The sequence below is a fragment of the Notechis scutatus genome, chromosome 1 (genome assembly GCF_049901735.1).
Source record: "Notechis scutatus isolate UNSWTSFEM ecotype Mainland chromosome 1, rNotScu1.2, whole genome shotgun sequence".
Classification (NCBI taxonomy): domain Eukaryota; kingdom Metazoa; phylum Chordata; class Lepidosauria; order Squamata; family Elapidae; genus Notechis; species Notechis scutatus.
In genome coordinates, this window is record NC_142009.1 from 8,916,427 (window position 1) to 8,943,250 (window position 26,824).

The 26,824-nt window shown below is 44.8% G+C and overlaps 1 protein-coding gene across 6 annotated transcripts in view; it reads left to right on the forward strand.

Moving 5' to 3' along the window:
* Nucleotides 1–26,824, forward strand: part of USP32 (ubiquitin specific peptidase 32) — a 209,095-nt gene that overhangs the window by 131,504 nt on the left and 50,767 nt on the right. For all 6 annotated transcript variants that reach the window (XM_026682756.2, XM_026682757.2, XM_026682758.2 and 3 more), the window contains exons 6-13: nt 2,362–2,493; nt 6,024–6,131; nt 12,840–12,955; nt 14,306–14,368; nt 17,350–17,433; nt 19,762–19,823; nt 24,188–24,290; nt 25,675–25,867. In XM_026682756.2, coding sequence (XP_026538541.2) covers nt 2,362–2,493; nt 6,024–6,131; nt 12,840–12,955; nt 14,306–14,368; nt 17,350–17,433; nt 19,762–19,823; nt 24,188–24,290; nt 25,675–25,867 — 861 coding nt within the window. The remainder of the gene's footprint in view (nt 1–2,361; nt 2,494–6,023; nt 6,132–12,839; nt 12,956–14,305; nt 14,369–17,349; nt 17,434–19,761; nt 19,824–24,187; nt 24,291–25,674; nt 25,868–26,824) is intronic.

Here is a 26,824-nt window from a genome sequence, read left to right on the forward strand (position 1 = left end):
AAGAGACGGTTGCAGGAACTGGGTAAGTCTAGTCCAAGAGTTGGCAACCCACGGCTCTGGAGCCACATGTGGCTCTTTCATCCCTCTGCTACAGCTCCCTGTCGCTCAAAATATGCGTCACAACCACAATTTATTCAGCTTTTCAATCCCCGGTAGGCCAACTATGGATAAATCCAAGAAAAGTTTCAGAAGAAAACAGAACATTTAATGGTAGGTCGGCAGAGTCAAAATGGTTTGGTGGCTCCCGGTGTTTCCTTTACTGTGGAAAGCGGGTCCAAATGGCTCTTTGATTGTGTAAGGTTACCAACTCCTGGCCAAATCTAATGAAGGACTAGGGGTGACATGATAGCAGTCTTCCAATATTTAGAGCCATGGTGGCACAGTGGTTAGAATGCAGTAATGCGGGGCTAACTCACTGCTCACTCCAGGAGTTCAATTCTGAGTGGTTCAAGGTTGACTCAGCCTGCCACCCTTCCGATGTCGGTTAAATTTTATTTTATTTTTATTTTATTTTTATTTGTCAATTACCTACAAGATAATAGGTATAAGTAAAAACATAGTTATGAATACATGGATACATATAAGAAAAATAAAAAATATATATAAAAGAAACAATAGGACGGGGACGGTAGGCACATTGTTGCGCTTATGCACGCCCCCTACAGACCTCTTAGTAAAGGGGTGGGGTCGATAGTAGACAGTCTAAGGTTAAAGTTTTTGGGGTTTGGGGAAGAAACCACAGAGTCAGGTAGAGTATTCCGGACATTGACCACTTTGTTGCTGAAGTCATATTTCCTGCAATCAAGTTTGGTGCAATTAACCTTAAGTTTGTATCTATTGTTTGCTCTTGTAGTGTTATGGTTGAAACTAAAGTATTCATTGACAGGTAGGACATTGCAATGTATGATTTTATATACTATACTTAGATCGGACCAAAGGCAGCATAGTTCTAGGTTTTCTAGGTCTAGAATTTCAAGTCTGGTGGCATAAGGTATTCTGCAACGAGTAGAGGAGTGGAGAACTCTTCTTGTGAAATATTTCTGGACTTTCTCAACTGTGTTAATATCAGATACGTAATGTGGGTTCCAGACTGATGAGCTGTATTCGAGTATTGGTCTAGCAAATGTTTTGTATGCTCTAGTTATTAGTGTAATATTACCAGAGAAAAAGCTACGTAAGTTTAGGTTAACAACTCTTAATGCCTTTTTGGCTATGTAGTTACAGTGGGCTCTAGCACTTAGATCATTAGAGATGAGTATTCCAAGGTCCTTGACAGAGTTTGGATCATCAACAAGGTCTTGACTATTCAGCCTGTATTTTATTTTCTGATTTTTTTTTTGCCAATATGTAAGACAGAGCATTTATTTGTTGAGATTTGAAGTTGCCATTTGTTTGACCATCCTGATACATAGTCGAGGACCCAGATTGTTGGGGAGCAATATGCTGACTCTCTAAACTGCTTAGAGGGCTGTAAAACCCCTGTGAAGTGGTATATAAGTCTAAGTGCTATTGCTATTGCTATTTAAGGGGCTGTCACAGAGAAGAGGGGGTCGATTTATTCTCCAAAGCACCTGAGGCAATGATGGGATTCATTTATTTTTTTTACTACCGGTTCTGTGGACGTGGCTTGGTGGGCGTGGCAGGGGAAGGATACTGTAAAATCTCCAGTCAGAGGTAGGATTTGCTGGTTCTCTGAACTACTCAAAATTTCCGCTGCTGGTTCTCCAGAACTGATCCCACCTCTCACCTGAGGGCAGGACAAGGAGTAACGAATGCAAACATATCGAAGAGAGATCCAACCTAGAACTACGGCGAAATTTCCTGGCAGCGAGAACAATTAATCAGTGGAATGGCTTCTTCCAGAAGTTGTGGGAGAATGCTCTTTCACAGCCCCTGTCGTCTTTGAAAACCACCAAAAGTCCACCCTGTTCTTGGGTAATTTTCCAAGGCTCCGGGCTGCACGAGAACACGTCCTTCTTGTGGGACATCCAAAGAACACTTCTTGCAGAGCCCCCCAAATCACATGAGAATGGGTTGTGTTTTCGAGAATAGCTGCTGTCAGACATTAGTGAACACCGGCACAAAAACGTTGTTGTGCGTCACCTTTGACCTGGGCATCCTAGGTTCACCGTCACTGCCCTGGCCTCTTTTCCTGTTCAATATATTGAATGGTGCTAAGTAAATCTGGTTGCTCTGCACTACGAACCTCCCAATAAGGGTTTTTTGTTCCACAAAAGCAATCCGCATTCCTGGAATTCTCCGTTGAGCTTTGTTGCCTGCGTAAAAGTGGCTGACACAACACCCTTTTAAAGGCACTGCTTTCATTTATGTCTGACTTTGATCGCCTTGGCTTTTATGCAGTGGAAGAATCAGATATCATCGACCTCGAGAAACGCTATTGGCTCCTGAAAGCTCAATCAAGAACAGGCCGTTTTGATCTGGAAACGTTTGGCCTCCTGGTTTCCCCTCCGATCCATCCATCCCTGAGCGAAGGTATGTAAATTTCGCTGACAATCTAGCTCTTCTTGGTTTTCTTTCGATGCAGGGATCCCTCGACGTACGGCCACTGCGGAGCCCAAAATTCCTGTTGCGGAGTGAGAGAGATGTTAATTCTGCTTTGCCCCCGTTTTACGACCTTTCTCACCACAGTTGTTAAGGGAATCCCGGCAGTTGTTGTTAGTAACCCCGTTGTTAAGTGAATCCGGCTTCCCAGTTGTCAAAAGGTTGCAAAAGGAGATCACACGATTCCAGGACTCTGCAACCGTCATAAATATGAATCAGTTGCCAAGTGTCTGGATTTTGATCATTTGACCCCCAAGGATGCTGCAAGTGTGAAAACGGTGGTATAAGTCATTTTTTTCAGATCCGTTGTAACTTTGAATGGTCACTACATGAACTGTTGTAAGTCAAGGACTACCTGTATTTAGCGAAATCGTGTAGGTTTCCCAGCAGTCCCGATACGCATGCTCCTAGAGGTTGGTCCCATCTTAGAATTTATCTCTGTACAGGCAACAAATACTGAACTTGTAACAGCTGCATTAAAGGTTTATGTAGGCGACCCACTTCATAAAGGCCTAAAGGAGAGGGGACACAGTTTGCCCCATAGAAAAGGAAGCCATGAAAAGATAAGTGCTTAATAGGAGGCAAATCTTGAGCCTGTAATCCCTTCTAGATTTGCCTGCTTTGAATTCTGGGAATTGTAGTTATAAGCCATCTGGAGACGACCGAATTGAACACTGTTCCATTCCCCCTTGTTGTGGATAAGGGAGGCAACCACAGCAGAAATAGACAAGAATTGTTAATTGTCACCAAGACCAGGGGTCTCCAAACTGGCCAACTTCAAGACTTGTGGACTTCAACTTCCAGAATTCCCCAGCCCATTGTCAAGTTTGGGAACCCCCGAACTAGACAGAAAGGAACGACCGTTCTTTAAGTATGGTAACTTTGAATGGTCAATAAATGAAATGTTGTAAGTCAAGGATTACTTGTATCTCAGGGGTCCACAACCTGTAGGCCATGGCCCACTACCAGGCCGTGGGCTATTCGCAACCAGACCATGCCTGCCCCTCACACAAAACCATCCCCTCTTCCCCCCTTTCCTCCCTGCGCTGGTCCATCAACCCGGAAAGATTGGAGAACCCTGCTGTATATGAAGGAAAGAAGGGACGTTACTGTTCTGACCAAGATCACGAAGCAGACTCCTCGTCCGATAAAACCCCTTTTATTTAGGTTAAAGGGAATTCCTCTCCAGCAAAGTCCATGCAATCTTTCATGAGATTTCACAACTACAGAGCTTTATCAAGGCTTGGAGAGCAGCCAGGCCGATATCTTCCAAACGCCACACTGTAGCAGCAATTACTTGGTAAGAAGTCAGGAACAGGTCTTCACTCTAATGAGTTGAACAAATCGTCTCCTGCAAACACCACTCTCCTTTCGCTCCTCTTTATTCCCTATGGCAGGGGTCTTCAACCTTGGCAACTTTTAAGACATGGACTTCAACTCCCAGGATTCCTCAGCCAGCAAAGCTGGCTGAAGAACTCTGGGAGTTGAAGTCCACAAGTCTTAAAGTTGCCAAGGTTGGAGACCCCTGCCCTATGGGAGGGGCCATTTACCATCCATCTGAGCCTTTACTCCAGAGTCTATCCTTGTTCCTTAACTGTTCCCTTCTCCTGGCAGCTCTGTGCATGCGCAAACTGGGAACAGGCTCCAGCTGTTCTTCTGCCCCACTGATCTCCAATTCAGGATGCCGCTGATAACTGTCAGACAGCCCTGGCCCTATGTCTCCCTCTGATGCAGAGCACTAGTCAGAGCCTTCCCAGACTCCAGGACTGGCTCATGTTCCCCCCCAACCTCCTTACTGTCTAAGTCTGCTGCCAGCTCCGCTGGGTGCTGGCAGGCCACAACAATTACCATCAGACTGGTAAAATTCAATCATAACCAACCTCAGTAAAGCATAGTTAAAGTTTTCCTGTTTGTTTTCTGGTCTGGCCTAGGCCTGACATCCTTCTTCTTTCTAAGCGTTCCAAAGTTGGGATGATGGAAGTAAAAACATGGAAACAAAGTTGACACATGAATGCACGGTGGGAAAGAGAAAGGAAAACCAGCAAGGAGCAGTTGGGGTAGCTGGCTCCATCTGGATTCCTGCTCTCCTTCTAGACTAGAGAGTCATTTTTTACCAGCTGCCCTCTGGAAAGAATCTCAGGAGGAGCCCTATTTTGTAAATTATTCAATCAGAAACTCGGTAATTGTAATGATTAAAATAAATCAATAAAAACGATGGAGAAACAGTTAAGGCTGAGCATATGGCACCTGCGTTTCTCCTTTTGTAAGATGCCGGTCAAATACTAGACTAAGAAATGAACAGGGGGGGGAAAAAGCCCAGTATATTAAACCATGATCCCCTGGAATAGGTGACTGGCTGGAGATTTCCATCTTCGGGTGCACATGAGTAGCGTGTGTAGGCTACTCAGTACAGGGAGTTCTCACCTTAGGACCACAATTGGGACCAGAACTTCCATTGCTAAGCACGGCGGCTGTTCAATGAACCACACCCAATTTTACAACCTTTCTTGGCCAGGTGGTTAAGTGAATCACTGCAGTTGTTAAGTGAATGACATAGTTGTTAAGCGAATCTGGCTTCCTCCATTGACTTTGCTTGCCAGAAGTCAGCTTTGGGAAGGTTGCAAATGGTGATGACCTGACTCCAGGATGTTGCAACCATCCTGAGTACATAGAGTTGCCGAGCGCCTGAATTTTGATCCCATGCCTGTGGGGATGCAGTGATGGTCATAAGTACAAAGACCAAGTCATAAAAGTCACTTTTTTTTACAGCCATTGTAATTTGAAACGGTTGCTAAACAAATGTAAGCTGAAGACTACCTGGATCTCATCCCGTGGGGGTGCAGTGGTTAGAAGGCAGTATTGCACTGCCCACTGCCAGCAGTTCAATCTTGACTGTCTCAAGGTTGACTCAGCCTTCAATCCTTTTGAGATCGGTAAAACGAGGACCCAGATTTTGGGGGCATTGTGCTGACTCTGTAAACTGCTTAGAGAAGGCTGTAAAGCAGTCTGAAGCGGTATATAAGTCTAAGGGCTATTGCTATTTTTGGATGATGTTATTATGGCCATCCAAAAGACTCTGGGGGACTTACAACATCAAATATACAGTTATAGGTTTGTTTTAATGTTAAGCAATTAGTTCAAGATTGAAATGATTATCATATCACTAATATCTTAACAGTGGTTAGAATGCAGTATTGCAGGCTAACTCACTGCTCACTGCCAGGAGTTCGATCCTGACCGGCTCAAGGTTAATTCAGCCTTCTGTCCTTCCGAGGTTGGTAAAATGTGGACCCAGATTGTCGGGGGCCATTTGCTGACTCTGTAAACCACTTAGAGGGGGCTATAAAGCACTGTGAAGCAGTATAGAAGTCTAAGTGCTATTGCTATCTCAGCTAATGAAACCATATGATTTGACTGGCAAATTGGTCGCTACCTATAACGGCTTTTGGGACCCTTTGCAGGCCTGTTTAACGCCTTTGATGAAAACCGCGACAATCACATAGACTTCAAGGAAATCTCGTGCGGGCTCTCGGCTTGCTGCAGGGGGCCACTGGCAGAACGGCAGAAGTGTGAGTATGGCTAGGAGCAGTGGTGGGATTCAAAATGTTTTACTACCGGTTCTGTGGGTGTGGCTTGGTCGGTGTGGTGTGGCTTGGTGGGCGTGGCAGGGGAAGGATACTGTAAAATCCCCATTCCCTCCCAACCCCACTAACCTGCTTTCCAGCTCCGTTCTCCTGTGCAGGGCAACCAAAGGAGACCCAGCCAATCAGCTGGGACTCAATGGGAGGTGGAGCTTAGATGAGGTTGGCGGGGCCAGTCAGCAGTGGGATTTGCTGGTTCTCCCAACTACTCAAATTTTCTGCTACCGATTCTCTCGAACCTGTCAGAACCTGCTGAATCCCACCTCTGCTTTCTTCCCTCCTTCCTTCCTTCCTTCCTTTCTTCCTTCCTTCCTTCCTTCCTCCCTCCCTCCCTCCCTCCCTCCCTCCCATCATCCTCCCTCCCTCCTTCCCTCCCTCCAGTGGTGGGATTCAAATATTTTTACTACCAATTCTGTGGGTGTGGCTTGGTGGGCGTGGCAAGGGAAGGATACTGCAAAATCCCCATTCCCTCCCCACCCCACTAACCTGCTTTCCAGCTCTGTTCTCCTGTGCAGGGCAACCAAAGAAGACCCAGCCAATCAGCTGGGACTCAATGGGAGGCAGAGAAGAGATGGGGTTGGTGGGGCCAGTCAGAGGCGGGATTTGCCAGTTCTCCGAACTACTCAAGATTTCCACTACTGGTTCTCCAGAACCGGTCAGAACCTGCCGAACACCACCTCTGGCTAGGAGGCTTCCCAGGCACCCCTTCAGGTGTTACAGGTGTTCCCAGGTTCCACTTAGGATGGATCACTCACACAGTCTTAGCCCCAGAAAATAGCCATACAAATCACTTTCACTCGTATGCAGAGGCATAACCGCTTTTTTGGCCTACATGGAGACCCGGGGAATTTAAAATAACAGCAAAATTTTGCAGGTTACTGAGAGGTCCTTGGTACCCTCTGAGCTTGGTTATTTTTCTTGTAGGGGTTTTATTACCCAAACTAGGTAACATCATCAGTGCTAGAAGAGAGTGGAGGCTTGGTCTTTTCTGGTTACTGGTTTACTGGGTACTACAGGGGTCCCAACCCCCGGGGCGTGTCTTATTCGAACTATGCGAGTGGCTGGCCGGACCATGTGTGCATGCGCAACTCAACATGTATGAGTGACGGGCCGGCAGGTGGTGGGCCAGGAGGCACTCATGCACGTGCGTGCCAGCCCACCACTTGCACAAGGGCTGTGTGTGTGCTGGCCCGCTTCTTGCACATCCCAGTTCCCCTCTCCGCCCCAGCCGTCTCTCTTTCTCTTTCTCTCTCTTCTCTCTCTGTCTCTCTTGACTTTCTCTGTCTCCTCTCGCTCTGTCTCTCTGTCTCCCCTCTCTGTCTCTCTTCTCTCTCTGTCTCTGTCTCTCTCTCTCTCTCACACACACACACACACTTATAGACTCATAGTATCATAGGGATGGAAGGGACCTTGGACATCTTCTACTCCAGAGTTCCCCCAGTGGGGAGTGGGGCTGGTTCCGCACGAGCTGTGAGCGCCTGTCACTCACGCAAATAGAGCATGCATATGTGTTTGTCCACTGCTCACACAACTGGGGATGTGCTTGTGCTGTCTTACCATCCACTTCCGCGGCCTGGTTCCAAATGGCTCAAGGCCCAGTAGTGGGCCGGGGGGTTGGGGGCGTTGGGGACCCCTGTTCTTGTCCAACCCTCCCCTCTCAAGGCATGAGCCTTATACTATCCTAGCTAAATGGTTGTCCGACCTATTTTTGAAACCCTCCAGTGATGGAGCACCCACAAGCCCAGGAGGCAAGCTATTCCATACTGCACGAGTCAAAAAGAGGGTTGTGAAAATATTTACAGACCCCTCACATCCCGGACATAAACTGTTTCAACTCCTTCCCTCAAACGACGTTATAGAGCCCTGCACACCAGAACAACTAGACACAAGGACAGGTTTTTTCCCAAAAGCCATCACTCTGCTAAACAAATATTTCCCTCAACACTGTCCAACCATTTACAAAGTCTGCACTACTATTACTATTAACCTTCTCATCACTCCTTGTCACCCACCCCCTCCCACTTGTGACTGTAGGACTGTAACTTTGTCGCTTGTATCCTTATGATTTATATTGACTGTTTCCTAGTATGATTTGATTGCTTATTGTACCCTATGACTATTATTAAGTGTTGTACCTTATGATTCTTGGCTCTTGACGCATGTCTCTTTTCTTTTATGTGCACTGAGAGCATTTGCACCAAGACAAACTCCTTGTGTGTCCAATCACGCTTGGCGAATAAAGAATTCTATTCTATTCTCTTTTTTTAAAATATAGTTTATTAATTTTTACAATTAATTCTATTCTATTCTCACTGGCAAAAAAAAAAAAATTCCTTATTTCTAAGTGAAAAATTTTCCCAATACCCGTGCTGGGATTACGGCAGAGCCTTTGAGAGGCATTTTAAAGCTCGTGTCTTTTGGGAAACCATCTTTCGAATATAACATGAGTGGAATTTATTGATGGGCTCTAAGCTTGTCTTGCTTCTTGTGTGATTTTATTGCTTTTACTCCCTGGAAATGTCAAAGTATCTGAATGACACACACAAACGCAGACATAAACATGTGGTATACCTTTTTCCCCCCCCAAGAGTTGACATTTGCTGCTGTTTCCTCCTGGGTACATAGAACAGTGTTTCTCAACTTCAGCCAACTTTACACTGAGGGGACTTCAACTCCCAGAATTCCCTAGCCAGCAGGCATTCTTGGGATCATGCTGGCTGGAGAATTCTGGGAGTTGTAGTCCACTCATCACAACGTTGTTTAGGTTGAGAAACACAGTGATGTAGAGGTTGATCAGTTCTCACTCTTTAGGGATAATATGCAAAAACAGAGCTAAGTTTATTGCCTGCACTTTTTTTCCTCCTTTTTTCAGGAAAAAAAGAACCTTTCCACATCTGCCTCCCTAATCTGCATTTTTAAGGCTCCTGTATTCTCCCTCCTCCCTTTATTATTATTGTTTCCTCTATGGGTGCATGCACACATTAAGGAAATATAATCTCCCATGATGGTTTTGAAATGAGAGCTTTTAAAAGCTAATTCCTAATCATCTCCCAGCTCTATTAATTCAGTATATTATTGTGAGTTACTCTCATTTGACGTCAATTACAATCAATTTTCTGGAAGAGGTTGTCTGGTTCATTGGTAGTCGATAACCCCCCATTTTTTGTTTTTTGTTTTTGGCTGGATTTTAATTTCTCTTTAATAAAATATTCATAAGCACAAACAGTTAGCTCTGTGTATGGTACTGACATTTGTGTATGCGTGGATGGAGTATGTGGAGAGCCTGTGTGTTGCAAATGCCAATATTTGCTCTTTGGAAAAAGAAGAGTAAACAGATTATACTGTTTATTGCATCTCTGGTGCTGGTGTATTGCTGTCCCTTCGCTCTCTGAAATAGATTTCCTCCCTCTAATGGAGGCCACTCTCCAAAAAGGTCTCTTGTGAGTCCTTTTAACTATGCCCTGTTTGCAGCTATTCCCTCCCATATATTTTCCAGTGTCTGCATTAAACTCAGGATAGCATCCATAACATTCCCTTCTTCTATTTTCCCCATAACTACAACCCAGCTTCATTTCTAGATCGCTGGGCTGAGAGAGAGAGGGACTGGCCCAAAGTTACCCAGCAGCTTTCAAGCCTAAGGCAGAACTAGAACTCAACGTTTCCTGGTGATTGGCCCCAAAGTCACCCAATGACTTTCATGCCTAAGGCATGACTAGAATTCACAGTCTCCTGGTAATTGGACCAAAATCACCCAATAATGTTCATGCCTAAGGCGGGACTAGAACTCACCATCTTCTGGTGATTGGCCCAAAGTCACCCAATGACTTTCATGCCTAAGGCACGACTAGAACTCACCGTCTCCTGGTGATTGGCCCAAAGTCACCCAATAACGTTCATGCCTAAGGCGGGACTAGAACTCACCATCTCCTGGTGATTGGCCCAAAACCACCCAATGACTTTCATGCCTAAGGCATGACTAGAACTCACTGTCTCCTGGTAATTGGACCAAAATCACCCAATAATGTTCATTCCTAAGGTGGGACTAGAACTCACCATCTCCTGGTGATTGGCCCAAAGTCACCCAATGACTTTCATGCCTAAGGCACGACTAGAGTTCACCGTCTCCTGGTGATTGGCCCAAAACCACCCAATGACTTTCATGCCTAAGGCATGACTAGAACTCACCGTCTCCTGGTGCTGGGTCCAAAGTCATCCAGATGGCTTTCATTCCTAAAATGGAACTGGAACTCACTGTCTCCCAGTTTCTAATCCAGCACCTTAAACTTTGCACTAATCTGAACCGTTTATTGTAGTTTCTCAAGTTCTCCACTTTGAACACTCGTCTTTTGTGTCTCTTGTCAACTGTAAGTTTCCCAGGCTACTTTCCTGTTGCATCTGAGAAAATGAATAATTACTAGCTCAGGTTTAAAAGCCAAAATGGTTTCATTTTTGGGCTTTTTTTTTTTTTTAAAAAAAATTGCTTTTTAAAATGTAGGGTTTCTTTACAGCAGTTCATTATCCTGTTAAAAATATTTTTTTAAAAAGTTAAAAGCAGCAACCTAGAAATAAAAATGATAGAGAGAAATACACTGCTCAAAAAAATAAATAAAGGGAACACAAAAATAAGACATCCTAGATCTGAATGAATGAAATATTCTTATTAAATACTTTGTTCATTACATAGTTGAATGTGCTGACAACAAAATCACACAAAAATTATCAATGGAAATCAAATTTAGCAACCCATGGAGGTCTGGATTTGGAGTTACACTCAAAATTAAAGTGGAAAAAAAACACTACAGGCTGATCCAACTTTGATGTAATGTCCTTAAAACAAGTCAAAATGAGGCTCAGTAGTGTGTGTGGCCTCCATGTGCCTGTATGACCCCCCTACAATGCCTGGGCATGCTCCTGATGAGGTGGCAGATGGTCTCCTGAGGGATCTCCTCCCACACCTGGACTAAAGCATCCCCCAACTCCTGGACAGTCTGTGGCGCAACATGGCGTTGGTGGATGAAGCAAGACATGATGTCCCAGATGTGCTCAATTGGATTCAGGTCTGGAGAACAGGTGGGCCAGTCCATAGCATCAATGCCTTTGTCTTGCAGGAACTGCTGACACACTCCAGCCACATGAGGTCTAGCATTGTCGTGCATTAGGAGGAACCCAGGGCCAACCGCACCAGCATATGGTCTCACAAGGGGTCTGAGGATCTCATCTCGGTACCTAATGGCAGTCAGGCTACCTCTGGCGAGCACATGGAGGGCTGTGCGGCCCCCTAAAGAAATGCCACCCCACCCCATTACTGACCCACTGCCAAACCGGTCATGCTGGAGGATGTTGCAGGCAGCAGAACATTCTCCACGGCGTCTCCAGACCCTGTCACGTCTGTCACATGTGCTCACTGTGAACCTGCTTTCATCTGTGAAGAGCACAGGGCGCCAGTGGCGAATTTGCCAATCTTGGTGTTCTCTGGCAAATGCCAAATGTCCTGTAAGCACAACCCCCACCTGTGGACGTCGGGCCCTCATACCACCCTCATGGAGTCTGTTTCTGACAGTTTGAGCAGCCACATGCACATTTGTGGCCCACTGGAGGTCATTTTGCAGGGCTCTGGCAGTGTTCCTCCTGTCCCTCCTTGCACAAAGGCGGAGGTAGCGGTCCTGATGCTGGGTTGTTGCCCTCCTACGGCCTCCTCCACGTCTCCTGATGTACTGGCCTGTCTCCTGGTAGCGCCTCCATGTTCTGGACACCACGTTGACAGTCACAGAAAACCTTCTTGCCACAGCTCGCATTGATGTGCCATCCTGGATGAGCTGCACTACCTGAGCCACTTGTGTGGGTTGTATACTCCGTCTCATGCTACCACTAGAGTGAAAGCACCGCCAGCATTCAAAAGTGACCAAACCATCAGCCAGAAAGCATAGGATCTGAGAAGTGGTCTGTGGTCACCACCTGCAGAACCACTCCTTTATTGGCGATGTCTTGCTAACTGCCTCTGCTTTCCACCTGTTGTCTATTCCATTTGCAGAACAGCATGTGAAATTGATTGTCCATCGGTGTTGCTACCTAAGTGGACAGTTTGATTTCACAGAAGTGTGATTGACTTGGAGTTACATTGTGTTGTTTAAGTGTTCCCTTTATTTTTTTTGAGCAGTGTAGTTAAAACTCAAGATGACAATTATTGTGGTTCATTGCAGACTCAGCCAGTTGAATAAAAATATAATAATAAGCAAACAAAAGAAGCAGTTTAAAGCAGTTATAAACAAACTGATTATCCCTCCTCCCTACTTAACATTACAGTGATCCTTTCAGCCCCCTGTTCAGTCTTTATTTTCCAATGGTCAAATCTTGAAATCACCATTTACACTTTTCCCCCCCATTTTCACATCTTCACAATCCACTCCTTTATTATGGGCATTTTCAGCATTTGCACATTTTTGTGCGTACAAGAATCTGGTTGCAGTTCCCGCATATAAAACCAGCCTTTCACGTCTTTTCTAATCCGCTATCCATAAGTTAAAAAAAACAAAAACCCCACCCAGTTCTGGTTTCATCTCAGTCTTCAAAATCTTTTGAGTCACTATCGTCTGTTTAGTTCTTGACTGTTAGAATAACCACTTCTGTCTCTTTCAGTTTGCTTCAAGGTTTTCGACGTTGATCGAGACGGGGTTTTGTCTAAGGTTGAACTCGAAGAAATGGTTGTGGCTCTTCTGGAAGTTTGGAAAGATAATCGTATTGATAACATTCCAGTAAGTTGCATTCAACATTAATATTAACTAAACAAGGACTGCCTATTTTGGCAGTGGTTTTGTTCTCCAAGCTTCTTTCAACTTACTCTCTGAACGTTTCGTTACCACACTAGGTAATGTCATCAGCAGGATTGTGTCGTCCAATTCCTCTTTAGCTTATAAATGTCTCGTGTGCCCATGTGGTTGGGTGGTTGGTTGTTCGTTTGGAGCTATATTTAAATTCCGAGCAGCTGATTGATTCTCTTGTGGATTGGACATTGTAATGGTCTGGTTTTGTTTGTTTATTTGTGTATTTTATTTGTTTAGAAATTTATATCACTGTCTACTCACATATGGCGACTCAAGGTGGTTTACACGGATATCAAAACAGCATATAAAAGAAAATTTAAAAATAAGAAGAAAAATAATAAAATAATAACCTCTCACCCTGGTGACAGCACACCCTCACACTAACCATTTAATGTGCTCCATCCCGCTCTGGGTTCCCCAGGCCCGCTTGGCAGAACCACGTCTTCAGGGCCTTCTGAAAGAGTATTAGAGTGGGGGCCAGTCTAACCTCCAGGGGGATGATGTTCCAGAGAGAGGGAGCCACCACGAAGAAGGCCCTTCTTCTGAGTCCCACCAGATGGGATAGGGCAGGCGAAGATCCTCAAAGCTGTAGTCTATGGTAGCCAAAAATCAGGAGGCACTTGCCTGCTGAGTCTGAAATTGAAAATAAAGTAGACTTGTCTTCTGCTTAACCATCTGGCTAGTTTGAGTGTTTCATACTAATCCCTCAGTGCCTTAACTTGCACAGAGTGTTTTAAAATATATTGCTTGTCTATCAATCTGCCTACCTATGAATCCACCTGTCTGTCAGTCTGTGTCTGTCTATCAATCACTATCTGTCTTTATTGTCTGTCTAGCTATCTAACTAGCTAGTTATCTATGCATCTATCTATAGCTATCTTCATCGTCGTCATCTATCATTTATCGATCTATCAATCTAATAATCTATTAGATTTATATGTCGCCTCTCTCACTCTAGAAATGAGATTGCTACTTTTAATAATGATTGACAGGACTTTGATCAGAAACTTTCACATTCTATAAACCGATTTATCAAGAAGATTCATAAAAATCAGACAAAATAGTCTGAATCCAGATTCGATCTGTCATGGATCAGACCAGCTAAAATAAGGGGCAGGTCATTTGCTGCTCATTTAAAGCTCATTGATTTTAGCAGATCTGCACTCTGTGGATTCAACCCAGCATTCTTACTTTTGGGGTCTATGTACGTCGACCAAAATAACCCTCGAAATAAGGTTCTTAACTTTCATGGGATCTTCCTGTTCTTTTTTTCCCCCCAAGGAGCTGCACATGAATTTGCCTGATATTGTAGAAGATATTCTAAAGTCACACGACACTACCAAGGTAAGAAAGGGCACCTGCATCTCATTATCCCTTATTGTGCGACTTGAGAAATCAGTGCAGAAATAGTTTCAAGAAACTTGAAATGGCCTCTGTGTCAGGGTTCCGAAGGATGCCCTAATTAAACCATGAGCCTCGAGCCAAGTTTCAAAAGAAATCCAGTTATTTATTAGGAACAACATGTCGACACATACCCAAATGAAGTCAGCTCTGCCTGAGGTAATTTACGGCCCACCTATGATCCTGTTTCCCCCCCCCCCTCCCTCCCCCAGAGTGTGTCATAAATCACATTCTCCAACGGAGCACTTTGTGGGCTGTAGAAATCATGCCTCTCCGGTTGGTCCCGGTAGCCTGGGATACAGTCTTGAAGAAGGTATGTGTGGGATGTGCTTCTGGTTGTGGCTCCTGCTCTGTCAGTCCCTACCCCCACCCCATAGTAACTCGAGAGTAGGCCAGGAACGCTTTACGAGTTGATACTCTGAATTGGAGCACAGTGAGGCTGAGCCAAGCTGCTGAGTTAACTCGTGGAAAGTCTGTTTACTGTGAAAGAAGCCAAAGAGGATAAAAAGCATCAAAGGAGATAATTTATTTACTTACATGTATTCATCATTACTTACCATATATGGTGGCAGAAATCCACTGAGCTAACAGATGCAATTACGCTCGCTGTTTTCACAGATAGTAAAATTATAGAAAAATTATTGTTAAATATGTTTTAAAAATTGGTCTATCCCATCTGCTGGGCTTTCGCTGTTCCACTAACATTCTCCTAAGCTCCTGAATATGAGAAAGGTTAGGAGCAATGATGGCACAGTGGTTAGAATTCCACATTGCAGGCTAATTCAGCTCACTGCCAGCAGTTCGATCCTGATCGGTTCAAGCTTGACTCTGCCTCCACTCTTTCCGAGGTGGGTCAAATGAGGACCCAGATTGTTGAGGGCAATATGCTGACTGCTTAGAGAGGGTTGAAAAACACTGTGAAGTGCTGTTGCTTGAGAAGGAAGGAAAGGAAAGGAAAGGAAAGGAAAGGAAAGGAAAGGAAAGGAAAGGAAAGGAAAGGAAGGAAGGAAGGAAGGAAGGAAGGAAGGAAGGAAGGAAGGAAGGAAGGAAGGAAGGAAGGAAGGAAGGAAGGAAGGAAGGAAGGAAGGAAGGAAAAGGAAGCAAACAAGCCCTGGTGGCACAGTAGTTAGAATGCAGAACCGCAGGGCTTACTCACTGCTCACTCCAGGAGCTTGATCCTGACTGGCTCAAGGTTGACTCAGCCTTCCATCTTTCTGAGGTCGGTAAAATGAGGACCCAGATTGTTGGGGGCAACAGGCTGACTCTGTAAAAATGCTTAGAGAGGGTTGCAAAGCACTGTGAAACGGTATATAATTTTAAGCGCTATTGCTATTGCTGATGGAGATCTATTTGAGATATTAAAGTATCAAAATATCCCCCCCCCCCGCTTTTTATTCTACTATTTTTCACAGTTTCAGATGATAGTCAACCAGTTACCTTTGTTCTGGCTATTATGTACCTCTAGAAAACTACCCCAAAATTTCAGCGGGAATAGTTCCCCTGAAACTCATCATCCATAAAATCTAGTCTTGATCATAGTTCAGTGGAACTTATCTCCAGTGTGATGGCCAATCTACATAAAACCTTTTTGACTGGAATTGGGTCAACTTGATTGACAGACAATAGATTTGTATATTTGCAATATTTGTTAAGAGACAATAGATTTGTATATTTGCAATATTTGTTAAGAGAATGTGATGTGAATAATTTAGCAAACACAGGATGGAAATGTATAACTATTTGTAGACCTGCAATGCAAGGAGGAGAAACCAATTAGGTTTGTTTGAGATACAGGTGTCAGCATTCAATCAGGATGGAGGTTATGTGTTTAATATTAATTTTATATCTGTGATATACCCTTTTTTTCTTCTCCTTTTTGTGTCTTCTTTGTAATTTTTTTTTAATTTGCATTTTGTATTTTATCTTCAGGAAAAAAATAAAAAACGTTATTATTAAAAAAAATCTTGTTTAACTGACATGGCTTCCAGCTAGAAAAACCTAGATGGATAGTTTCCCTGAGAAAAATCAAAATTATTGAGAGTAGTTGCAGATCTGTGATTCTCCAGGGAAATCATGACTATTAATTGATCAAAACCAGCTTCAGATCTACAGATAGAGCAGATTGATTTTTGGTCAAAGCTTTTCTTTATTTTCCTTAAAATGTCCATTTCAGTTTGCATGAGAGAGATAGTATGAGTGGTGGGGGGGGATGACAGAGGAAGAGGGAGAGAGAAGGGGAAGAGAGAGAGGAGAGTGGAAGAGAGGTGGGAAGAGAGGGAGAGGAGGGGGAAAGAGAAGAGAGGGAGAGAGGGGGAAAGGGAGAGGGGGAAGAGAAGTGGGAAGAGGAAGAGGGAGAGGAGGAGGGGGAAGAGAAGTTGGAAGATAGGGAGAGAAGGAGGAAAAGGGGGAAAGAGGGAGAGGAGGAGAGGGGGAAGAGGAAGAGGGAGGGGAGAGAGGGAGATGGAGAGAGGGGGAAAGAGAGAGAAGGGAGGGAAAGGAGGAAAGGTGTGGAAGAGGTGGGAAGAGGGAGAGGAGGAGGGGGAAGAGAAGTTGGAAGATAGGGAGGAAAAGGGGGAAAGAGGAAGAGGGAGGGGAGAGAGTGGGAGATGGAGAGAGGGGAAAAGAGAGAGAAGGGAGGGAAAGGAGGAAAGGTGGGGAAGAGGTGGGAAGAGGAAGAGGGAGAGGAGGAGGGGGAAGAGAAGTTGGAAGATAGGGAGGAAAGGGGGGAAAGAGGGAGAGGGAGGGGAGAGAGAGGGAGATGGAGAGAGGGGAAAAGAGAGAGAAGGGAAGGAAAGGGGGGAAGAGATGGGAAGAGGGGGAGAGGGGGAGAAGAGAGGGAGGGGGGGAGAGAGAGAGAGACCCCATTCAGCAAACACTTTGGGGGGAAACCCTCATTGATTTTCCTTCCTTCCTCCTCCCTGCAGCTTGGTCATCTCACCCTTGAGGATTATCAGATCTGGAGTGTGAAGAGTGCCCTTGCCAACGAATTTTTGAACCTGCTTTTTCAGGTACGTTTACTGCAAGCCCGAACCTCCAGTGGAAGGCAAGCCTTGGATTTGCCTTCCTGCTTTCTTTGCAATCACGGGTTGCCAAGTGCTGTATCAGCTCTTATGTCAGCTGCATTCCTGGAGATCTCTGGTTTTTGTTGTTGTTGTTGTTTTTGGAAATGTGAGCTTGGCCCGAGATGCTTCTCTTTTGCCTGACTCATATCAGCCCAACTTGGTGGAGTAGTTAAGATGGTAGTCTGGAAAACAGGAGATGGTGAGTTCAAGTCCTACTTAGGCATCCAAGCCAGCTTGGGAACTTTCAGCCAGTTACTATCTCTCATCCCACTTCACAGGGTTGTTGTTTCGGGGAAAATAGGCAGAAGTGTTAGGTGTGTTTGCTATTTTGAAGTAGGTACTATATGTATGTAGATAGGTAGAGGGGGGGGAATAAGAGTAAGTGAAAGGGAGAGAGGGAGGGAGGAATAAAATAATACAAGTACTCTCGACTTACAAACATGCATTTAGTGACCGTTCAAAGTAATACTAATGCCCAGCATAGTTAGCTCACGTTGTAGTGTTTTGCAAGACCTTATCAAGCAAAATTGATCATTTCATTTTGAATGGGGAAAAGGATATCCGGCAAGATAAACAGGTATGCGGAGGTGATCCACGGCATAACTCCTACCTGCTCTTCAAACTGGGCTGGGCAGCCCATTTGGCAAGCGTTACATTCTGTCCCGTAGAACAAGGTTACGCATATTACTAAGTGCTGAGCTGCAGCTTTAGATGCCAGAATTCTTGCCAACCGTAGCCAGCGTACGCACTTAGTGTACTCAATGAAGTTGGCAGGGGATAAAGATAAAATCCAGTGTTACAGCCAGGGGGAGGGCCTCCTTTTTCAGAAAAGGCTGCAATACAGAGACATTTAGCATACTGATAAGGATGGGAAATGAAGCCTGCTCTGAAATGATGATTCGATCCTGGAAGCAGAAATGGTGGTTTGGCACAATGTCTGAATTTTGAGTTATCTATGATAGCTACAGTCAGCCCTGGGCAAATGTTTCCAGTGGGCTCAGTTGTTTATCTTGAATAGGAAAATGTCTTGTACAGGTTGTCTTCGACTTAACAATAGTTCGTTTAAGGACCGTTTGAAGTTACGATGACACTGAAAAAAGCGACTTAAGACTGATTTTCACACGTAGGACCACTGTAGCATCCCCGTGGTCCCATGATCAAAATTCAGACACTTGGCCACTGACGTTTATGACAGTCTCATGTCCCAAAGGAGCTTTTTTTTTTTCTTCCCAAGACGCAACTGGACTTTCTTGGTTTTTCTTTGAAGATGTTTCGCTTCTCACCCAAGAAGCTTCTTCAGCTCTGGCTGTGGATGGTGGGGAATGGAAAGATTTATACTCCTTGCAGACAGCTGGTCGTTTGCATCCTTTTAGAGTCGTTAAGGCAACTTGGAGTCCCAAAGGTGCTTTTTTCAAGAGGGCAACTGGACTTTCTTGTTTTTCTTTGAAGACGTTTCGCTTCTCATCCAAGAAGCTTCTTCAGCTCTGACTGGATGGTGGGGAATGGAAAGATTTATACTCCTTGCAGACAGCTGGTCATTTGCATTCTTTTAGTGGGTCATTGAGGTCACTTGGAGGTTGATCCTCAGGGTCACCTCAATGGTGCAAACGGGTGTGGAGCCTTCTTGGAACTGCTGAAAGGACTGTGTAGTATTTTGGAGATAGATGATGTTGTATTCTCCCTGCCCCACACCCCCTGTTGAGAGAGGGATGTTCAGTGTTGACACAGGTGGCCCCTTTGACTCCTCTTTCAAACCAGCGGTCCTCTCTGCCCAAAATGTTTGGACTTCGCTGCCTTCCAAAGAGCGGCCCTGTCTTTTAAATGCAGATCGACTGCTGAATCTTGTCCTGATGGGTTTGTTCTCCTATGTTGCGCTTATGGTCACATGATTACAATTCAGGTGCTTGGCGACTGGCTCATTACAATATTTATGACAGTTGCAGTGTCCCGTGATTCATCTTTTGCGACCTTCTGAAAGGCCAAGTCGACGGGGAAACCAGATTCACTTCACAACCCTGTTACTAACTTAAACAACCACAGTGATTCACTTCACAGTGGCAGGAAAAGGGGTAAAACGGGGTAAAACTTGCTTAGCAACAGAAATGGTGGGCTCAATGGTGGTCGTAAGCCGAGGACTACCTAAAACAGAATAGATGTTCAAACGTTATCAGACCAAGAGGAATAACTCCTTAACTTAGTGTCCTTTTGGGGGGGCGCAAGTACATTTTCTCACCTTCCCTTTTTCACTACCATCTCTCTTTTTTTCTTTTCTAGGTGTGCCATATAGTCTTAGGTTTAAGACCTGCCACTCCAGGAGATGAAGGACAAATCATTAGGTAGGTTTGATCTTCTGACATCACCTTTCAAATGAATTTCAGAGACTCTTTCCTAGCTTAAAATAAGATGTGCGTTTTGGACCAAAGAACGTAAGCAAGGTAACGTCTTTGGTTTCCACCAATCAAGGCCGTGGAAGAAATAAGACGCATCAGGACTTAATCTCCAGATTGGGACCAAGAGAAAGGGGTTCAACTAGATCAGGGGTGTCAAACTCGATTTCATTGAGGGCCGCATCAGGGTTGTGTTTGACCTCGGGGGGGCTGGATGGGCGTGGCCAACTTGACATCACTCATATCAGGGGCACCTATGGTGGCCGGTGGTGCTTCTGCCAATGAAAATGGAGCTTGGGAGGGCCACGCATGGCCCGTTGCAGGAGGCCATCCCAGCCAAAAACTGAGATTGGGAGCCCATTTTCGCTGGCAGAAACACGACAGGCCAGTCCTTCGCTATTTCCAGGCCAGCAGCTGGATTCGTGAATTCTATGCCACGGTTTGCTTTAACACTGTTTCGTTGGGAAAAAATTGTAGAAGGTGGCTTCTCAGAACGCTAAGCCATAAAGCATGGTTTACGGATTACAGGACGTCCTCGACTTAACAATCATTCGTTTAGTGACTGTTAACAGCAGCACTGAACAAGTAACTTACGGTTGATCCTCACACTTATGACTGTCGCAGCATCCTCACTTGTCACAGCATCCTCCTATACATGGACAAAATTCAGATGCTGGCAACTGGCGTGGATTTATGATGGTTGCTTCGTCCTGGGGTCACATGATCACCATTTGTAATCTTGCCAGCCAACTTGCAACAAGCAAAGGCAGTGGGGGAAGTCAGATCCACTTAACAACTGCAGTGGTTCGCTTAACAACTGGCAAAAAAGGTTGTAAAATGGGGCCTAAGCAGCTGAGTTGGAAAAAGCAGGAAATAAAGGACATCCTAGAGCCCGGGCGGAGGGTGGGGTGTGCCAAACAGAAGAACAAAAGATTGTCAGAGCAGACAGGTTCCCCTTAAGTTGATCTTTGGAGCTACTGGTTCAGTAGAACCGGGCCGAACTGGAAGAATCCCACCTCTGCTTAGGCCCCACTCAGTGGAGTTTATGTTGTATAGAATTGCACTGTAAGTGACTAGCATGATGCTTTTATCTCATCTTTGGTGAACATGCCTATATTACACATATATATATATATATGGTATTCAGCTTTGTTCAGGTATTTCCCACTCTCAAACAAAAAAATCTCCATACCACTAGCCAGGCAAACACCTGGGCACAAACAGATCCCCCCTGATACTTCCAGCTCAAACACACCCCAACCAGGCACCCAGATGAAACCTAGCTTCCTAATAAATGATAGCCGTCCGTTCACTCGGAGCCAAGCCGCACTAAAAGCCTCCAATACAGGAAACACAATGTTGCCAGCCAATCAAGACTAAAAAAGCTACAGAACAGACAGAAGATATTAGAAACACCAATCAAGCAGAATACAGCAAACTCCAAGACCAATAAACACAGACCAAGACTCCCAACCAATCAGGATGAAGAAAAAACCATTCTGGCACAGCAATAGGCTGCCCCAAATTTAAATCTGAAACCACTGTAAAAGTCTGACTCACAGACGAACACAATACAGAAGCCTGATGATGGCAGATGAGATTCTGCCGAAACGTTGCTACAACTTTCCATCGCTAAGCAAAGCATTCGCTAAGTGAGTTGCGCCCAATTTTATGGTCTCTTTTTGCCGTGGTTGTTAAGCGAATCGCCTCCATTGTTAAGTGAACCACACGGTTGTTAGGCAAACCCAGCTTCGTCCATGGGCTTTTCTTATTGGAAGCCAGCTGGGAAGGTTCTGGGAGCTTGCCACCATCATAAATAGATGCCTTGTTGCCAAGCGTCCAAATTGTAAGTGCGAGGACCTATTGCAAGCCACTTTTTCACTACTAATGTAGCTTCTAATGGTTGCTAAAACATTTGGTTGTAAGTTGAGGACTACCTGTATATGTGAAACACTGAATGTCTTTAAAAGCCAAGTGGAGATGTCAGGATGTCATGGAACAAAATAACTTTGAGGTCCCTGAGGATTCCTCCCCCCTCCCAATCTCTCTCTCTCCCTCTCCCTCTCCCCTCCCTCCTGCCCTTTCCTCTTTCTGTCTCTCTCTCTCTCCTCCCCCCCATCTCTCTCTCTCTCTCACACACACACACACAAATAATGATAAACGGGGACTGGTAACAGTGAGGTCAGAACTGAAATGAAATACACAAAGGGCAGCTAGAATTAATTCCATTGTCAAGGTACACTTTCAACAATGAGTTGTTAAAGGATCTAACAATGGCATTCTGGCACTATCGAGTTAATGGGCAGAGATATGTGATAAAAAAATCCCTTTGTCTCTACTCCAGCCACCAACCTATTGTAATTAAAAGAGCACAATTGTCAAGAAATTCAGTCAGATTACTAGTTCCTGAAGCCAGGAGTAAGATTTTATCTGGCTGTATATGCTAATTATCTCGTCAGTGCCGGATGCCTTTGTAATCACTGTCTCGCAAATGGCCACTGTGAACAACATAACTACCACTTTCTGTACCCTATGAATTTTGTTTTCTTCTGCTTACGTTCCTTCCTCTCTCCCCAAACTATAGATACAGTCCTGTGATTCTTGATAATATTGTCAGTTTTGATGCAATTGGCCTGGGAAATTATGTCCAATGTCTGTGTGTACAGTGGTACCTTGGTGCTCAACTGCTGTGAAACCCATCAAATTTGGTCCTCAACGCATTTTGACACAAACATTTTGTCCCCGGGAATCATCATTTGTTGGGTACTCAACATACAAGCTAGAACTTGCTACATTGTTCCTTATGGGAAAAATGGTGTGTTACTCATCGTTTTTGATGCTCATTGCCCCTCGCGGAACCAATTAATGATGAGTACTGAGGTACCACTGTATTTACCCATGTAATATGGCTGTAGGATAATACAATCCTATTGCAATAGGGTTATTATTATTTATTTACCCTTCTTAGCATCTTTTTTTACTACCCTCCTCTTATTGGCATTATTATGATGCTTGTCATTATTCTGTTGCTTTGCATGTACACTGATAGCTGCAACACCAGAGACAAATTCCTTATCTGTCTAATCACATTTGGCCAATAAAGTATTCAATTCAATGTGAAATAATTGTAATGTGAAAGTAATACATTTGTAAGGAAGGCATTGAGGTTGAAGATGCTTAACATGGTTGCCCTTCCAGAAGTTATCATTTGACACCTTCATTCTGACAGTGGTTTTCAAATTGTTATGAACGCCCAAAAAACTTGGTTTCTTAAACTAGGCTTCCTCCAGATACATTTGATAAGGCAATCTAGAAGACGTTAGACTCTTTGTAGACCAGTGTTTCTTATATTATTTATTTAGCCCGTGGCGTACAATGTCAGGAAAATCTACAAATGCTAGACTCAAGGCAGTCCTGACATCCTATATTTCTAGTTCCTTGTGTTCAGCATTTGCATGCCTGTACTTGGTGCACCGCAATGGGCTAGCTCACACCAGCTGACTAGTGGTCCTTGGGTTGTTGGGTCTTCTGGGCTGCTCTGCCAGTCTCACCTCAGCGCATGTCGCATTGCCTTGCATTCAGCCAGGTCCAGCACCAGCTTCCGCTCCCCCCCGCACACAAACATGGCTAGGTTTTTCCTATTGAGCTGGTACCCTTGGTGGAGCAGTGGTGAAGCCTTGGTGGTGCAGTGGTTAGAGTGCAGTACTACAGGCTACTTCTGCTGCCTGCCGGCTGCCTGCAATTTGGCAATTCAATTACCACCAGGCTCAAGGTTGACTCAGACTTCCGTCCTTCCGAGGTCGGTAAAATGAGGACTCAGATTGTTGGGGGGGGGCAATACGCTGACTCTGTAAACCGCTTAGAGAAGGCTGTAAAGCACTGTGAAGCAGTATATAAGTCTAAGTGCTATTGCTACCCATTTATCTACTTGCAGTATTGCATGCTTTCGAACTGCTAGGTTGGCAGGAGGCTGGGGAGCAAACGTTAGGAGCTCACCCCATCTTGTGGAGCTGAGCTCGAACCATTGGAATGCAGACCATTTCTGGCCAGCAATTCCAGCATCATTAAGCCCCTGCATCACCGCATCCTTGAGACTATTTCTCAACCTTGGCAACACATAAGATGGGTGGACTTCAACTCCCAGAATTCCCCAGCCAGCTAGGAATGAATTTCCCCAGGCTGGCTCAGTTCTGGGAGTTGAAGTCCACCCATCGTAACGCTGCCAAAGTCAAGAAATACACGTGGAGATATTGAAGCACAAGTATTGTTAAGTATTGCACCACTGATCTCTTCCTTTTGTTTTCTTGGCGCAGAGGCTGGCTAGAACGTGAAAGTAGACATGGCCTTCAACAAGGACACAGCTGGTTTCTCATCGCAATGCAGTGGTGGCATCAGTGGAAAGAATACGTCAAATACGTAAGTCGCAAACTGGACCTGGAAGAGAGAGTGGCTGGATCGAGAAACGGATGAATAAATAGCGTGTCAGTGTCCGTGTACCAGAATCAGATGGGAGCTGAACTTCCCTCACCCTTTAGGACAGTGTTTCCCCAACCTTGGTATCGTAAAGATGGGTGGATTTCAACTGCTAGAACAGGGCTGTCAAACTCCCGGCCTGCGGACCGGATGCGTCATGGCACTGGCTATGCCCACGCCCCGTTTAGCGAATGGGGGGAAATTCTCCGATACCTCATGTGACGCCACCATGACGACGTGAGTTTGACACCCCTGTCCTAGAATCTCCCTGCCAGCCATGTTGGCTTCTCATCCAAGAACTTTCTTCTGTTCTGAAGAAGTTGTTTCTTGGATGGAAAGTGAAACATTTTCGAAGAAAAAAAAAAACCCAAGAAAGTCCAGTTGCCTATTGGAAAAAGTGCCTTTGGAACATTCTAGTCTCTTTTGCTCTCCTCTTGTCGCCCTCAACTAATGAAAACTGAAGGTCTTTGGCAAATTTACAGGATGGACTTTGTATGCAGTCATAATTTTGACTGCTTCAAAACTTGTAAAATTCGGTACTCGATGTGTTTTGAAGCAGAAATCTTGTCCCGGCACTCGTCTTTCTCCTGGTAGTTGATACGCAAGGACGAACTTGCTGACGTCAGCTGCCTCGTGACTCACTATTTCTTCCAGCCAAAATAGCAGGTCAAGTGGTTTCCTCCTTACGTGTCAGTTTTAGTATTTGTTGTATCTTTCCCAGAAACAAATTACCAACAGTTACTGAGGTATCACTGTGATGGACAAGCCCATACACCGCCTTCCAGGCCAAGAAAATGACAATTGGAAGTACTTGGGCCTTTCTGAGCTACCGTCTCGCTCTACAGTTGAGCTCTGACCCAAATGTGCTTTTTTTTTTTCAAGAGGCAACTGGACTTTCTGGTTTTTCTTCGAAGGCGTTTCACTTCTCATCCAAGAAGCTTCTTCAGCTCTGACTGGATGGTGAAGAATAGAAGGATTTATTCCCCTTGCAGACAGCTGGTCATTTGCAGTCTTTTAGCTAGTCGTTGAGGCCTCTTGGAGGTTTATCTGTGTTCTCAGGGTCACCTGAGTAGTGCAAATGGGTGGTTTTTTTTTCAAGAGGCAACTGGACTTTCTGTTTTTTTCTTTGAAGATGTTTTGCTTCTCCAAGAAGTTTCTTCAGCTCTGACTGGACGGCGGGGAAGTCAGAGCTGAAGAAGCTTTTGGGATGAGAAGCAAAACATCTTCAAAGAAAATCCAAAGTTCAATTGCCCTTTGGGACAGCTATGACCTGGATGATTGAGAATCTCCATAGAAATTTGAGTTCTGACTTTCTTTTCCAATTTAGGATGCCCCCACTGTTATGATAGAGCCTGTGTCTGCTTCAAATGGAGGTAAGACTTCCCTCCTGAGTCCTGGGACACCCACATCAGAGCTGGGAGACGACCAAACGGGTGCTTCGAATAACATCAATGCCGCAGAAGAAAAGTTTTCAGATGATATTTCCAGCGCGTCGGAAGCATCGGAGACAACTAACAGCAGTAAGCATTAACCCCCGAAAGCAACAACAGCCTGACAAACTGTTTTATTTCTAAAGAGCTTGGAAGGTAAACCGAATGTGTGAAAGTGGTCGAACCAGGTGAGAGGTTTGGCTAAATTTACGAAAGATTCACTTTTTCAAACAGAAACATTATGTGGACATGTGAAACAATAGGAAAAGAATACCGGTAGTCCTCGACTTAATGACCACAATTGAGCCCAACATTTCTGTGATTAAGTGAGACATTTGTTACGACCTTCCTTGACACAGTTGTTAAGTGAATCCCTGCATTTGTTAAGTTAGTGACACGGTTGTTTAAGTCAATCCAACTTCCCCACTGAGTTTGCTTGTTAGAAGGTTGCAAAAGCCGATCTCGTGACCCTGGGACACTGCAACCGTCATAAATACGAGTCAGTTGCCAAACCAGTTAATTCCTGTAGTTGTTAGGTTAGTAAGTGAATTGAGTTTGCTTGCAAAAGAGGATCACATGACCCTGGGACACTGCAACTGTCCCAAGCCTTGTTCAAATCAAATCAAACACAATTTTTTCATAAAACCTCTTTTAATGCGGCGCTGTGAATGCTGTGCATTCACGACTGAGAGTCATTTCAAACTAATTGTCCCAGAGAAGAGCAAGCCCCTTTCAAGGTTGTGAATGGCTGCCAAGAGCAAAAGACTAATTGCAGATAAATATCCCAAGTCAAAAGTTTCAAAAAACAAACCAGAGTAAAAGCAGGGCTTCGACGAGGACTCTGAGCATAATGAACTTATTTGCTTCCTGCAAAGAAGCCAACCCCAAAGGCTAGCTTTTATCCCTTATGGGAGGGGCCATCACCTTCCAGCCTTACTCCCGAGTTGCCTGTGCTGCTTCAGCGGCTCTTTCCTTCGAGCAGCCGTGTGCACACGTGCACTGAGCACAGGCTCCCCAGGTCCCCCTTCGTCACTGCTGCCAGACTCC